An 18,236-nucleotide genomic window follows, 5' to 3' on the forward strand; every position below is an offset into this window, starting at 1 on the left:
GACAAGGCTAAGTCTGACATACCAATACGTGTTTTGATACGCTCTAATAAAATATTATGATCGACGGTATCGAAAGCGGCGCTAAGATCAAGAAGCAGCAACATAGATGACGCATCAGAATCCATCGTTAGCAATAGATCATTAGTCATTTTTGCGAGGGCTGTCTCCGTAGAGTGATTTGCCCTGAAACCGGATTGAAAAGGTTCACAGAGATTGTTAGTCACTAAGTGTTCATTTAGCTGCTGTGCAACAGTTTTTTCGAGAATTTTGGAAATAAACGGAAGGTGGGAGACCGGTCGGTAGTTTACCATGAGGTCAGGATCGAGGTTAGGTCTTTTGAGCAGAGGATGAATAACCGCTTTTTTGAATGCTAGGGGAACAGTGCCGGAGGAAAGTGATAAGTTTATAATATTTAACACTGATGGACCTAATAATACAAACAGTTCCTTGATAAGTTTCCCAGGAAGTGGGTCAAGTAAACATGTTGTTTGTTTTATCCCACTTACACGCTGTAATAATTCCTCTAATGTTATTTCATCAAAAATAGAGAGACTATTTTGGAGGGCAGTGTCCGTCGTATATACAGTCGTATTTGTATGTATATATATATATATACATATATATTTGTATTTGTATGTATATATATATATATATACATATACATATATATATATATATATACACATATATATAATTCAGCGTTGATATTTGAGTGGAAAAGTGAATAAATAAATAAATAAATAAAAACTATACAGTGTTTTTATCGTAATCATAACATACAGTAATAATGCAAGTAACCTTTTAAAAAGATAAAAACTGTTATTTTCCATAGAGTGGAATTGTAAAAAATGTAAACAAAAACTAAAATGGATTCTCATTTTTGTCAGCAAAAATGTCACTTACATAAATATTGAACATCTTAAAGTGAATTTTAACATGCACATTGTTGATGGGCTCATATTGCCCATTCCATTAGAAGCTGGAATATTACCACAAAAGGACATCACATTGTTTTCCTTCACTTATTTTTGTTACTTTGCGGAGCGAGTAGTTTCCCGTGTGTGTAAAGCTCCGCCCACCGAGACAAAGATTGTAGATGAGTGAAAAGTAGGCTCACTCTACTGTTAATGTAGGCAGAGTGAGACCTCTTCTTGTTCGAAGAAAGGCGAGCGTCAACAATTCCGAATGGCCCGACACGTCACTCAAATGGCGGTGACGCAAGGAGGAAAAAAACCATTACGCAACGGCACTAATTACCACATGGAGGTCAAAGACGTTCTGTGTGGACCCAGATGTTGCTGACTGAACGTCAGACATGGAATAATTGCTGGAGACAACGTTGACCTGAAGGAATGTCAAGTACAACTTGTTAGTTCGTCGTTTACGGGGAAATATGATGGCCTCTGTCGCTAAGCAACACTTTTGGATGCCGTCTGAAAAGGTGAAGTCAGACCTTTTTTCACTTATTGACCATTTGTGCTTTCGTACACGCGACCTCATCCATACAACCAGACCCCCAACCAAGTCAAAACCTCCCCGAACTTCTCCTATTTGTTTGTGCTGCAAAATGTTTTGTCCAACTAGCGTAGTTTTTGACTTATTAACAAATTAGGATGAACAACCAGCTCCATAAAACGTTAAGAAGGTAAAAACTACAATCAAAACAAAGGGGACAAGTTTGGGAAGAACAACATGTCTTCAAAACACACACTGACCAATAAAGGTCAGCAGGAAGTTACAGCACCACCTACACCTACACCTATTTGTTTGTTTGCATCTTTTCTCTTCTGTACTTTGATCACATGCAATTCTCTTCCTGTCACTACGGGTCAAAGGTCAAACATGACTTAAGTGAATATACCACTCTCTAGTATGTACTACACCACTACTATACAAGTATGTACTACACACATATGTACTACACTTGTATGTACCAGGCTCGTATGTGCTACAGTAGAATGTACTTCACCTGTATGGACTAAGCTAGTACACCTGCATGCACTACACCTGTATACACTACTCTATTAATGACTACACCTTGACTATCATGTGGACAGTGTGAACTAACATGTGGACTATCATGTGGACAGTGTGGACTATCATGTGGACATGTTGACTAACATGTGAACAATCATGCGGACAGTGTGGACTATCATGTGGACATGTGGACTATCAGGTGGACAGACAGTGTGGACCATCATGTGGACAGTGTGGACTATCATGTGGACATGTGGACTAACATGTGGACAGTGTGGACTACAACGTGAACATGTGGACTATCATGTAGACAGTGTGGACTATCATGTGGACAGTGTGGACTACCATGTGGACATGTGGACTATCATGTGGACTATAATGTGGACAGTGTGGACTATCATGTGGACTAACATGTGGACTAATATGTGGACAGTGTGGACTATCATGTGAAAATGTGGACTATCATGTGGACAATGTGGAGATGTGAACTAACATGTGGACTATCATGTGGATAGTGTGGACTTACATGTGGACATGTGGACAGGGTGAACTAACATGTGGACCATCATGTTGACAGTGTGAACTATAATGTGGACATTCATGTGGACATGTGGATTAACATGTGGACTAACATGTGGACAATGTGGACTGTCATGTGGATATGTTGACTAACATGTGGACTATCATGCGAACAGTGTGGACTATCATGTGGACATGTGGACTATCAGGTGGACAGACAGTGTGGACCATCATGTGGACTATCATATGGACAGTGTGGACTATCATGTGGACAAGTGGACTAACATGTGGACAGTGTGGACTACCATGTGGACATGTGGACTATCATGTGGACTATCATGTGGACAGTGTGGACTGTCATGTGGACAGTGTGGACTACCATGTGGACATGTGGACTATCATGTGGACTATAATGTGGACAGTGTGGACTATCATGTGGACATGTGGACATGTGGACTAACATGTGGACAGTGTGGACTATCATGTGGACATGTGGACTATCATGTGGACTATCATGTGGACAGTGTGGACTGTCATGTGGACAGTGTGGACTACCATGTGGACATGTGGACTATCATGTGGACTATAATGTGGACAGTGTGGACTATCATGTGGACATGTGGACTAACATGTGGACAGTGTGGACTATCATGTGGACATGTGGACTAACATGTAGACATGTGGACTAACATGTGGACAGCGTTGACTATCATGCGGAAATGTGGACTGACATGTGGACATGTGGACTATCATGTGGACAATGTGGACTATCATGTGAAAATGTGGACTATCATGTGGACAATGTGGACTGTCATGTGGAGATGTGAACTAACATGTGGACTATCATATGGACAGTGTGGACTATCATGTGGACATGTGGACTAACATGTGGACAGTGTGGACTACCATGTGGACATGTAGACTATCATGTGGACTATCATGTGGACAGTGTGGACTATCATGTGGACAGTGTGGACTACCATGTGGACATGTGGACTATCATGTGGACTATAATGTGGACAGTGTGGACTATCATGTGGACATGTGGACTAACATGTGGACAGTGTGGACTATCATGTGGACATGTGGACTAACATGTGGACATGTGGACTAACATGTGGACAGCATTGACTATCATGTGGAAATGTGGACTAACATGTGGACAGTGTGGACTATCATGTGGACAATGTGGACTATCATATGAAAATGTGGACTATCATGTGGACAATGTGGACTGTCATGTGGAGATGTGAACTAACATGTAGACTATCATGTGGATAGTGTGGACTTACATGTGGACATGTGGACTATCATGTGGACAGGGTGGACTATCGTGTGGACATGTGGACTAACATGTGGACTATCTTGTGGACATGTGGACTATCATGTGGACAGTGTGGAATATCATGTGGACATGTGGACTATCATGTGGACTAACATGTGGACAGTGTGGACTATCATGTGGACATGTGGACTATCATGTGGACAATGTGGACTATCATGTGAAAATGTGGACTACCATGTGGACAATGTGGACTGTCATGTGGAGATGTGAACTAACATGTGGACTATCATATGGACAGTGTGGACTATCATGTGGACATGTGGACTAACATGTGGACAGTGTGGACTACCATGTGGACATGTGGACTATCATGTGGACAGTGTGGACTATCATGTGGACAGTGTGGACTACCATGTGGACATGTGGACTATCATGTGGACTATAATGTGGACAGTGTGGACATGTGGACTAACATGTGGACAGTGTGGACTATCATGTGGACATGTGGACTAACATGTGGACATGTGGACTAACATGTGGACAGCATTGACTATCATGTGGAAATGTGGACTAACATGTGGACAGTGTGGACTATCATGTGGACAATCATGTGGACAATGTGGACTATCATGTGAAAATGTGGACTATCATGTGGACAATGTGGACTGTCATGTGGACATGTGGACTATCATTTGGACAGGGTGGACTATCGTGTGGACATGTGGACTAACATGTGGACTATCTTGTGGACATGTGGACTATCATGTGGACAGTGTGGAATATCATGTGGACATGTGGACTATCATGTGGACTATCATGTGGACAGTGTGGACTATCATGTGGACAGTGTGGACTACCATGTGGACATGTGGACTATCATGTGGACTATAATGTGGACAGTGTGGACTATCATGTGGACATGTGGACTATCATTCGGAAAGTGTGGACTAACATGTGGACAGTGTGGACTATCATGTGGACATTTGGACTATCATGTGGACATGTGGACTAACATGTGGACATGTGGACTATCATGTGGACATGTGGACTATCATGTGGACTAACATGTGGACATGCAGACTATTATGTGGACATGTGGACTATCATGTGGACAATCATTTGGACATGTGGACTATCATGTGGACTATCATGTGGACATGTAGACTATCATGTGGACTATCATATGGACAATCATTTGGACATGTGGACTATCATGTGGACATGTTGACTATCATGTGGACTATCATATGGACAATCATTTGGACAAGTGGACTATCATGTGGACTATCATGTGGACTATCATATGAACAATCATTTGGACATGTGGACTATCATGTGGACATGTGGACTAGTGGACTATCATGTGGACTATAGTGGGTGGCAGCAGTGGTCTATTCAGAGCCCACATGAAACCAACACCACTTCCACTTTTAGGCCCCCCCCCCTCCCCCCACCAGACAAACGCTGACAGCTGCCACGCCCCCACGCCCCCAACTTGCCCCCCCCCCCCTCCTTAAAGACTTGCCATGCTCGTTAGGACAACACCAGAAAGTGAGTGAAAATAAGACGCTGAATACAGAGAAGATTAATCATCTGCAAGTTGGCTTCTTCACGAGGAAGAAGTGGAGGAATGTCAACATGGCCGCCCGACGCCACACCCACCCAACACACACACACACACACACACACACACACACACACACACACACACACACACACACACACACACACACACACACACACACACACAGACACACACACAAAGTTGATTGGACGTGAAGTGGCCACAGAAGACGATGGTGGTCTTACCCTGGAGATGGTCAGCGGCATGTTGAAGTCCTTGCCGCCCTGCAGACGGAACCCCCAAGGTCCGGGCCCGGGCAACGACACCGTGTACGCGCTCATCCTGCAAGCCCGACAAGTTCCTCTCAAGGTGCAACACCAAGTTTGGCTCAGCAGGGGGGATGCTACGGGGGGCCGGCGAGCGGGAGCCTCTGAGGGAAGACAAAGATGGCGTCAGAAGACTGAGGTGCGGAACTTTGAGCAGAAGAAGTAGAAGGAGTGAGAGGCGAGAAGAAGACGAGGAGGAAGGAGAGGAGGACTTGCCTGCTCAGACGAGCTGAAGTGACAAGCTAAGAATAGCTGCAGATAGCAGGGTGCCACTGTGGGGGGTGGGGGTGGGGGGGGTGTACTTATATGGCGAGAAAGGGGACACCCGTCATGGCCGCCAACCAGCCTTCATTCATTGGCGCTAATATAGACCCTCTGGATTCTTCGAGAACACCCCCAACACCCTGACTGACCCCCGCAGGGTCTCCCTCATTATCTCACAGGCAGTGAGGGGCGTGGCCAGGACACCTCATTATCTCACAGGCAGTGAGGGGCGTGGCCAGGACACCTCATTATCTCACAGGCAGTGAGGGGCGTGGCCATGATACCTCATTAACTCACATGCAGTGAGGGGCGTGGTCAGGATACCTCATTATCTCACATGCAGTGAGGGGCGTGGCCAGGACAACTCAATCTCACATGCAGTGAGGGGCGTGGTCAGGATACCTCATTATCTCACATGCAGTGAGGGGCGTGGCCAGGACATCTTATTATCAGAGGCAGTGAGGGGCGTGGCCAGGACACCTCATTATCTCACAGGCAGTGAGGGGCGTGGCCATGATACATCATTAACTCACATGCAGTGAGGGACGTGGTCAGGATACCTCATTATCTCACATGCAGTGAGGGGCGTGGCCAGGACACCTCATTATCTCACAGGCAGTGAGGGGCGTGGCCATGATACATCATTAACTCACATGCAGTGAGGGGCGTGGTCAGGATACCTCATTATCTCACATGCAGTGAGGGGCGTGGCCAGGACACCTCAATCTCACATGCAGTGAGGGGCGTGGTCAGGATACCTCATTATCTCACATGCAGTGAGGGGCGTGGCCAGGACATCTTATTATCAGAGGCAGTGAGGGGCGTGGCCAGGACACCTCATTATCTCACAGGCAGTGAGGGGCGTGGCCAGGATACCTCATTATCTCACATGCAGTGAGGGGTGTGGTCAGGACACCTCAATCTCACATGCAGTGAGGAGCGTGGCCAGGACACCTAATTATCTCACAGGCAGTGAGGGGCGTGGCCAGGACATCTTATTATCAGAGGCAGTGAGGGGCGTGGCCAGGACACCTCATTATCTCACAGGCAGTGAGGGGCGTGGCCAGGATACCTCATTATCTCACATGCAGTGAGGGGCATGGCCAGGACACCTCAATCTCACATGCAGTGAGGGGCGTGGCCAGGATACCTCATTAACTCACATGCAGTGAGGGGCGTGGCCAGGACACCTCATTATCTCACATGCAGTGAGGGGCGTGGCCAGAATACCTCATTATCTCACATGCAGTGAGGGGCGTGGCCAGGACATCTTATTATCAGAGGCAGTGAGGGCGTGGCCAGGACACCTCATTATCTCACATGCAGTGAGGGGCGTGGCCAGGACACCTCAATCTCACATGCAGTGAGGGGCGTGGCCAGGATACCTCATTAACTCACATGCAGTGAGGGGCGTGGCAAGGACACCTCATTATCTCACATGCAGTGAGGGGCGTGGCCAGAACACCTCATTATCTCACAGGCAGTGAGGGGCGTGGCCAGGACATCTTATTATCAGAGGCAGTGAGGGGCGTGGCCAGGACACCTCATTATCTCACAGGCAGTGAGGGGCGTGGCCAGGATACCTCATTATCTCACATGCAGTGAGGGGCGTGGTCAGGACACCTCAATCTCACATGCAGTGAGGGGCGTGGCCAGGACACCTAATTATCTCACAGGCAGTGAGGGGCGTGGCCAGGACATCTTATTATCAGGGGCAGTGAGGGCCGTGGCCAGGACACCTCATTATCTCACAGGCAGTGAGGGGCGTGGCCAGGACACCTCATTATCTCACAGGCAGTGAGGGGCGTGGCCAGGACACCTCATTATCTCACAGGCAGTGAGGGGCGTGGCCAGGACAGTCTCATTATCAGAGAGGTGTTTAAAACCAGAAAGGTCACATGTGACATGATGTCATAGCGGACCGATTAGAGAAAGGTCAGCGGTTTGATTCCTTGACTGAATCACTGAAGTGTCATGGCGGCTCAACACTCTATTGTTGCACTAAATACACACTGCTACTACACACTACTACTATTACACACTGATACTACACACTGATACTACTACACACCGATACTACACACTACTAATACTACACACTACTACTACTACACACTGATACCACACACTACTACTAGTACACACTGATACTACACACTACTACTACACACTGATACTACACACTACTACTACTACACACTGATACTACACACTACTACTACACACTGATACTACACACTACTACTACTACACACTGATACTACTCCACACTGATACTACACACTGATAATACTACTACACACTACTACTACTACTACTACACACTGATACTTTACACAACTACTACACACTGATACTACACACTACTACTACTACACACTGATACTAAACATTGATACTACACACTGATACTAAACATTGATACTGCACACTGATACTACACACTACTACTACTACTACACACTGATGCTACACACTACTACTACTACACACAGATACTAAACATTGATACTACACACTACTACTACTACACACTATACTAAACACTGATACTACACACTACTACTACTACACACTGATACTACTCCACACTGATACTACACACTGATAATACTACTACACACTACTACTACTACTACTACACACTGATACTTTACACAACTACTACACACTGATACTACACACTACTACTACTACACACTGATACTAAACATTGATACTACACACTGATACTAAACATTGATACTGCACACTGATACTACACACTACTACTACTACTACACACGGATGCTACACACTACTACTACTACACACAGATACTAAACATTGATACTACACACTACTACTACTACACACTATACTAAACACTGATACTACACACTACTACTACTACACACTGATACTACACTGTACTATATAATAGTGTGTACTATTAGTGTGTAAAAAATATAAAATAGTGTGACTGTGTACTATTAGTGTTTACAAAGTATAAAATAGTGTGTACTATTAGTGTGTGCAAAGTAAAAAATAGTGTGTACTATTAGTGTGTGCAAAGTAAAAAATAGTGTGTACTATTAGTGTGTACAAAGTACAAAATAGTGTGTACAAAGTGTAAACTAGTGTGTACTATTAGTGTTTAAAAAGTATAAAATAGTGTTTACTATTAGTGTTTACAAAGTATAAAATAGTGTACTATTAGTGTGTACAAAGTATAAAATAGTGTGTACTATTAGTGTTTACAAAGTATAAAATAGTGTACTATTAGTGTGTACAAAGTGTAAAATAGTGTGTACTATTAGTGTTTACAAAGTATAAAATAGTGTGTACTATTAGTGTGTACAAAGTATAAAATAGAGTGTACTATTAGTGTGTACAAAGTATAAAATAGTGTGTACTATTAGTGTTTACAAAGTATAAAATAGAGTGTACTATTAGTGTGTACAAACTGTAAAATAGTGTGTACTATTAGTGTTTACAAAGTATAAAATAGTGTATACTATTAGTGTGTACAAAGTGTAAAATAGTGTGTACTATTAGTGTTTACAAAGTATAAAATAGTGTTTACTAATAGTGTGTACAAAGTACAAAATAGTGTGTACTATTAGTGTGTACAAAGTGTAAACGAGTGTGTACTATTAGTGTTTACAGAGTATAAAATAGAGTGTACTATTAGTGTGTACAAAGACCGCCTTATTAAAATGAGTATTTAGTGTGAACTATACGGGGCATCACCACGGAGACACTCATTGACTGCACATTCATGTGATCATTCTGCTGCACCTGTGTGCCAGGTGTTGAGCCAGCAGCACACGTCTTTAATCCGTGACAATCATTTGCACACTGACACTCCCCGACACTTTTCTTTCACTTTCACATTGGCATCACCGGGACATTCGTGAGTCTGGAACGACTCAAACGCAAAAAAATGCACAACGAAATACGTCTTTTCACATAGGGGATATATTATAGTAATATCCATTCATCCATTCATCTTCTTCTGCTTATCCCAGGTCGGGTCGCAGGGGCAGCAGACTTCCCTTCCCCTTTTTTTTTAATTTAGAAAAAAAAAATACAGTAATACAAAGATCCTGTGTTTGATCCTGCGCTCGGGATCTTTCTATGTGGAGTTTGCATGTCTCAGCTACATTCCGCCCGATTGTAGCTGAGATAGGCTCCAGCACCCCCCGCGACCCCGAAAGGGATAAGCAGTAGAAAAATGGATGGATGGATTTCCTAAAAAAAAACAACAATAAAAAAAACATCAGCAGACACCAAAACACATCAATTTCATTTGTTTTAAACAACCCCTTAAGTCCTCTAGCAGCTATACAATTATAAAAGGATGTTGCTGAATAGACGATATGTGAAATATTTTGTATTATTCATTTATTGTAATGAGCGCCGCAATGTTGACCTTCTTCTTCTCTCCTCTTAATGACAAATTGCAACCACTCAAGTTAGACACGCCCCTTGCTTGATCTGCGAGGGTGAAAACGATGATGGTTCCTTCTTAAAAATACTTTGTCAGGAGCGACAAGCATGTGTGTCCCTCAACTTAATGGGCTTTTATTTTGGCAGGTCTTTACAACAGGTGCACACACACACACACACACACACACACGCACACGCACACACACTCACGCACACACACATCTTCCGAGCTTCTTCTGTCAAGCACAAATCAAAATAAGTTAGCTGATTATATTTGTCCGTCTTTTGGAAATGTTGGCTTTTATTTTGTCATTATGTGGCGGCCCTCACGCTGACAGGCGTTCATTTATTTGTACCGTCACAAATAAATTTTTAGCGCTAGCTGTCCTCGCTCACAAACTCATTATAAAAAAGTCATTACAACACACCCGGGGCCTCATGTAACAAGCCTGTTCGGCGCTTTGCCAACATCTGATGGTTATGATTTGTTTTAGACATCTTTAACAATCATTTCAACAAGGACAGAAAATCCACTTCACACGTTCATATTTGTGAGGACATCTATGAACTTATATAGGCCAAAATATGGCCTGCGGGCCAACTGCGGCCCACCGACGTGATGCGTCTTGACGTCATGATAATTGCACTCATTTTAGTGAAATTAAGCAATTTTAATGCAGCTATACTGTTACAATCTAGTGGACAACAAGAGATCTTCCTGGTCAATGGCATTTAAAGGCCTACTGAAAGCCACTACTACCGACCACGCAGTCTGATAGTTTATATATCAAAGATGAAATCTTAACATTGAAACACATGCCAATACGGCCGGGTTAACTTATAAAGTGCCATTTTAAAATTCCCGCCACACTTCCGGTTGAAAAACTCCTTTGGATATGATTTATGCGCATGACGTCACAAAATCCACGGAAGTGGTTGTACCCCATCGACCCGATACAAAAACCTCTTGTTTTCTTCGACAAAATTCCACAGTATTCTGGACATCTGTGTTGGTGAATCTTTTGCAATTTGTTTAATGAACAATGGAGGCCGCAAAGAAGAACGTTGTAGGTGGGATCGATCGGTGTATTAGCGGCTAAGTACAATACTTACAGCAACACAACAAGAACTACTTACTACGCCTAGCCGATGCTTGCCGCCAAACCCACGGATGAAGTCCTTCGTCGCGCCGTCGATCGCTGGAACGCAGGTGAGCACGGGTGTTGATGGGAAGATGAGGGCTGGCTGGCTGGCGTAGGTGGAGCGCTAATGTTTTTATCATAGTTCTGTGAGGTCCGGTTGCTAAGTTGCTAAATTAGCCTTAGCGTCGTTAGCAACAGCATTGTTAAGCCTTACCAGGCTGAGAATTTTTAACCGTGTAGTTACATGTACATGGTTTAATAGTATTGTTGATCTTCTGTCTATCCTTCCAGTCAGGGATTTATTTATTTTGTTTCTATCTTCATTTGAGAACGATGCTATCACGTTAGCTCAGTAGCTAAGTGTGTCACCGATGTATTGTCGTGGAGATAAAAGTCACTTTAAATGTCCATTTCGCGTGCTCGACTCTCATTTTCAAGAGGATATAGTATCCGAGGTGGTTTAAAATACAAATCCGTGATCCACAATAGAAAAAGGAGAGAGTGTGGAATCCAATGAGCCAGCTTGTACCTAAGTTACGGTCAGAGCGAAAAAAGATACGTCCATCACTGCCTCTCGAGTCCTTCACTGTAACGTTCCTCATCCACGAATCTTTCATCCTCGATCAAATTAATGGGGTAATCGTCGCTTTGTCGCTCCGAATCTCTCGCTCCATTGTAAACAACGGGGAATTGTGAGGAATACTAGCTCCTGTGACGTCACGCTACTTCCGGTACAGGCAAGGCTTTTTTTTATCAGCGAGCAAAAGTTGCGAACTTTATCGTCGATTTTCTCTACTAAATCCTTTCAGCAAAAATATGGCAATATCGCGAAATGATCAAGTATGACACATAGAATGGATCTGCTATTCCCGTTTAAATAAAAAAAATTCATTTCAGTAGGCCTTTAACATATTGTTAAAGTGCAGCATTTATTTATATGGCCCAATGCAAACAACTTTCCCTAGTAATGGTGCAAAAAAAACCCAAAACATGTAAATGGGGCCTCATGATGTCATAATAATTGCACTCATTTAAGTGAAATTAAGCAGTCATGGTGCAAAATTTTTTTTAAAAAAATTAAAAATAAAAACCAACCAACACAGAATGTTATCATACATGGTTACTGAACTGTGTGGATAATATAAAAAATGTCCAATCGCCATAAAACAATCTAAATTAAACACATTTACTTCCATTACAATGCATGATGGGAAAAATGCAAAACACTCTCTCCACACTAATCCATGATTGACGCATTTGATATTATGTATGATGATACCATGTATGATGATATTATGTATGATGACACCATGTATGATGATATGATGTATGATGACACCATGTACAATGATACCATGTATGATATACATCAGGGGTCACCAACCTTTTTGAAACCAAGAGCTACTTCTTGGGTACTGATTAATGCAAAGGGCTACCAGTTTGATACACACTTAAATAAATTGCCAGAAATAGCCAATTTTGCTTAATTTACCTTTAACTCTGTTATTATTAATAATTAATGATATTTACACTTAATTGAACGGTTTAAAAGAGGAGAAAACACGGAAAAAATGACAATTGAATTTTGAAACATAGTTTATCTTTAATTTCGACTCTTTAAAATTCAAAATTCAACCGAAAAAAAGAAGAGAAAAACTAGCTAATTCGAATCTTTTTGAAAAAATTTCAAAAATAATTTTTGGAACATCATTAGTAATTTTTCCTGATTAAGATTAATTTTAGAATTTTGATGACATGTTTAAAATAGGTTAAAATCCAATCTACACTTTGTTAGAATATATAACAAATTGGACCAAGCTATATTTCTAACAAAGACAAATCATTATTTCTTCTAGATTTTCCAGAACAAAAATTTTAAAAGAAATTCAAAAGACTTTGAAATAAGATTTAAATTTGATTCTACAAATTTTCGAGATTTGCCAGAATAATTTTTTTGAATTTTAATCATAATAGGTTTGAAGAAATATTTCACAAATATTCTTCGTTGAAAAAAACAGAAGCTAAAATGAAGAATTAAATTAAAATGTATGTATTATTCTTTACATTAAAAAAAATAAATTTACTTGAACATTGATTTAAATTGTCAGGAAAGAAGAGGAAGGAATTTAAAAGGTAAAAAGGTATATGTGTTTAAAAATCCTAAAATCATTTTTAAGGTGGTATTTTTTCTCTAAAATTGTCTTTCTGAAAGTTATAAGAAGCAAAATAAAAAAATTAATGAATTTATTTAAACAAGTGAAGACCGAGTCTTTAAAATATTTTCTTGGATTTTCAAATTCTATTTGAGTTTTGTCTCTCTTAGAATTAAAAATGTCGGGCAAAGCGAGACCAGCTTGCTAGTAAATAAATACAATTTAAAAAATAGAGGCAGCTCACTGGTAAGTGCTGCTATTTGAGCTATTTTTTAGAACAGGCCAGCGGGCTACTCATCTGGTCCTTACGGGCTACCTGGTGCCCGCGGGCACCGCGTTGGTGACCCCTGATATACATGTATGATGATACCATGTATGATATTATGTATGATGATACCATGTATGATGATACCGCGTATGATGATATTATGTATGATGATACCATATACGATGATACCATGTATGATATGCATGTATGATGATAACATGTATGATGATATCATGTATGATGACACCATGTACGATGATACCATGTATGAAGATACCATGTATGGTATTATGTATGATGATACCATGTATGATGATTTTATGTATGACGATACCATGTAAGATGATACCATGTATGATATACATATATGATGATACCATGTATGATGACACTATGTACAATGATACCATGTATGATATACATGTATGATGATACCATTTATGATATTATGTATGATGATACCATGTATGATAAAACCATGTAGGATGATACATATATGACAATACCATGTATGATGATACCATGTATGATATGTATGAAGATACCATGTATGATGATACCGTGTATGAGGATATCATGTATGATATTATGTATGATGATACCATGTATGATATTATGTATGTTACCATGTATGATATCATGTATGATGACACCATGTACGATGATACCATGTATGACTTTATGTATGACGATACCATGTACGATGATACCATGTAGGATGATACATGTACGATGATACATGTATGATTATACCATGTATAATGATACCATGTATGATGATACCATGTATGACTTTATGTATGACGATACCATGTAGGATGATACATGTACGATGATACATGTATAATGATACCATGTATGATGATACCATGTATTATGATACCATGTATGATACATGTACGATTATACCATGTTGGATGATAAATGTATGATGATACCATGTTGGATGATACATGTATGATGATACCATGTATGATGCTATTATGTATGATGATACCATGTATGATACCATGTACGATTATACCATGTTGAATGATACATGTATGATGATACCATGTCTGATGATATTATGTATGATGATACCATGTATGATACCATGTACGATTATACCATGTTGAATGATACATGTATGATGATACCATGTCTGATGATACCATGTATGATGAGAAAGAAGCACAGTGTAAAGTGATGACTAAAGCAGTCACCTTCAAGATGTGTGAATAAAAAAGGCTGCGATTACTTTATCTACTCACTGAAACAAAGTAAAGTCCTCTCAATGTTTTACTTCATTATTTATTTGGATACAATGTGCAATACTACATTTTTATTTACACAAGTATGTTATTCAAGACAGAAGTTTGAAGTTTGCACTTTATTGATCTCAATGTTGGAGATTATTTGCATGTTAAATTATCATGCTCCGCAATAACCTTCATAAAGTGCTTTCAAGACAACTTCAAACATGCATTATAATTTATATGTTAGTCCACAACATTTACTGCCATTTTCATCGACTAGAATGTGGAGGTATTCAGTCGAGTACAACTAGACTAAAACTAAACCAACCTCTCCCCTCCCCAACCCCCCACTGCCACAAATAGATTGCAGTCCTGCAGGAGACAGTCCCTTGGTCACCCTAAGGGACCTCTACTGTCTGCTTGCTGGTGTTTGTGTGTGTGTGACATGTCAGTATCAGCCTCTAAGTTTAGACCTGCAGTCACACACAGGAATGTGGCACGGATGAGAGATGTCCCGGCCCTGCTGGACTCAACGGCTGCGTGCCGACATATTTCCTAAAAAGATCTTATTGCCGTGGATTGTTTTACGTGCTGATTACAAACTGTAAAATAAGACTTTGTCCTGTCATGATGCTTCTTCACTCTTAAAAGGGAACTGCACTTTTTTTTGGAATGTTGCCAATCGTTCACGATCATTATGAGAGACAAGAACACATGTTTCTTTTTTAGGATTCTAAAGATAAAAAAACGCTTGCAAGAAGCTTGCAAGTATATACATAATGTAGTAACAGACACCTTCATAACAGTATGTAATATGTACAACATACACACTGCAAGTATATATATAATGTAGTAACAGACACCTTCATAACAGTATGTAATATGTACTATATACACACTGCAAGTATATATATAATGTAGTAACAGACACCTTCATAACAGTATGTAATATGTACAATATACACACTGCAAGTATATATATAATGTAGTAACAGACACCTTCATAACAGTATGTAATATGTACTATATACACACTGCAAGTATATATATAATGTAGTAACAGACACCTTCATAACAGTATGTAATATGTACAATATACACACTGCAAGTATATATATAATGTAGTAACAGACACCTTCATAACAATATGTAATATGTATATGTATATATATATATATATATATATATATATATATATATATATATATATATATATATATATATATATATATATATATATATATATATATATATACATACATGTATATATATATATGTATATATTTATATATATATATACATACATATATATATATATATATATATATATGTATATATATGTACATACATATATATATATATATGTATATATATGTACATATATATATATATATATGTATGTATATATATATACATGTACATATATATAGATAAAAATGTATATATACAGTATATGTATGTATATATATATATATGTATGTATATATATACATATACATATATATAGATAAAAATGTATATATACAGTATATGTATGTATATATATATACATACATACATATACAGTATATATGTATGTTTATATGTATATATATACAGTATGTATATATATGTACATATATATATGTATATATATATGCATATATATGTACATATATATATATACATACATATATATACATATACACATATATATATATTTATATATATATACACACACATATATATACATATAGACACACACATATATATATATGTATATATACATATATATACATATACACACACACATATACATATATGTATATATACATATATATACATATACACACACACACACACACACATATATATATATATGTATATATACATATATATATATATACATATACACACACATATATATATATATGTATATATACATATATATATATATACATATACACACACACACACATATATATATATATATATATATATATATATATATATATATATATATATATATATATATATATATATATATATATATATATCCTTCCGCCCGAATGCGGCCGAGATAGGCTCCAGCACCCCCGCGTCCCCAAAAAAGGGACAAGCGGTAGAAAGTGCAAAGCCATAGGCTCATACAAGTTCAGCAAATAATTTAAATTTGGAAATATGGCAGTTTTACCCCCCCCCGTCCCCATCTGCCATCACTGCACACTCTGCCCCGCCCACCGGGGCCGCGTCGTACACTAAAACCATCACACAGGGCAAAAACACTACAAAAGCCCCACGAAAGTGATGCAACACCTCCTTACGTCACAACAACGACTAACACGCACCGGAAACACGTCAAACGCCCCACGAAAGTGATTCCAAACATCCCTACGTCACAACGACGACTAACACGCACCGGAAACACGTCACTAACAACCCGCGTGTGGCGTGTGTGTTTATTTGTGTGCAGCTGGTGGGGATGAGGAGGGTGGAGATAAGTGGATTAGGCGGCAGGAGGACACAAACAGGAAGTAGAAAGTTTGAAAGTACCTGAAAGTCTTCACCTGCCATCAGGGCGGAAGCAAACACCTGTCGGGTCACAGGTGGCGGTGGTCTCACTTCCGGGGTTCCTGCGCCGGTTGGCTGCGGGTTGGCGGGAAGGGGGCGTGGCCTGATTAGCAGTGGCTTTTGATTAGCCGGCGTCTTATTTAAAGAGACAGTACTAGTGGCCGCGGTGACCTGCTCAACTGCCCATCAGTTAAAGGTCAGTTTGCCGCCTATTTCTAGAATTAAAGCCTTAACTTTTCAAAGTGTTGTCAGTATTATATTCCGCCTTAACTTTTCAAAGTGTTGTCAGTCTTATATTCCGCCCTTTAACTGTTTTTACAACATAATGATGTTCTTAGCCTGTATGCAACACATGTGGCTAGCTAATGTTAGCTGTCATTAAACGTATTATTTATAACAACAACAACTCTGCAAATTGTTAGTTGCTTCTCTTGGACTGTTTTTGTGTATGTGTTTGTGTGTACATGTGTATATGTGTATGTGTGCAGCGCTCTGTGTGTACGTGTGTACATGTTTGTG

The 18,236-nt window shown here is 39.9% G+C and overlaps 1 protein-coding gene across 4 annotated transcripts in view; it reads right to left on the bottom strand.

Annotated features, from left to right (window-relative positions):
• Positions 1-17,786, bottom strand: part of LOC133657762 (LIM domain-binding protein 3-like) — a 70,529-nt gene extending 52,743 nt beyond the window's left edge. For all 4 annotated transcript variants that reach the window (XM_062059459.1, XM_062059458.1, XM_062059463.1 and 1 more), the window contains exons 1-2: positions 17,700-17,786; positions 5,591-5,775 (exon numbers count right to left, since the gene is read on the bottom strand). In XM_062059459.1, coding sequence (XP_061915443.1) covers positions 5,591-5,686 — 96 coding nt within the window. In that variant the 5' untranslated portion in view covers positions 5,687-5,775; positions 17,700-17,786. The remainder of the gene's footprint in view (positions 1-5,590; positions 5,776-17,699) is intronic.
• Between the last annotated feature and the right edge of the window lie 450 nt (positions 17,787-18,236).

The sequence above is a fragment of the Entelurus aequoreus genome, linkage group LG09 (genome assembly GCF_033978785.1).
Source record: "Entelurus aequoreus isolate RoL-2023_Sb linkage group LG09, RoL_Eaeq_v1.1, whole genome shotgun sequence".
In the NCBI taxonomy this organism is placed as follows: Eukaryota; Metazoa; Chordata; class Actinopteri; order Syngnathiformes; family Syngnathidae; genus Entelurus; species Entelurus aequoreus.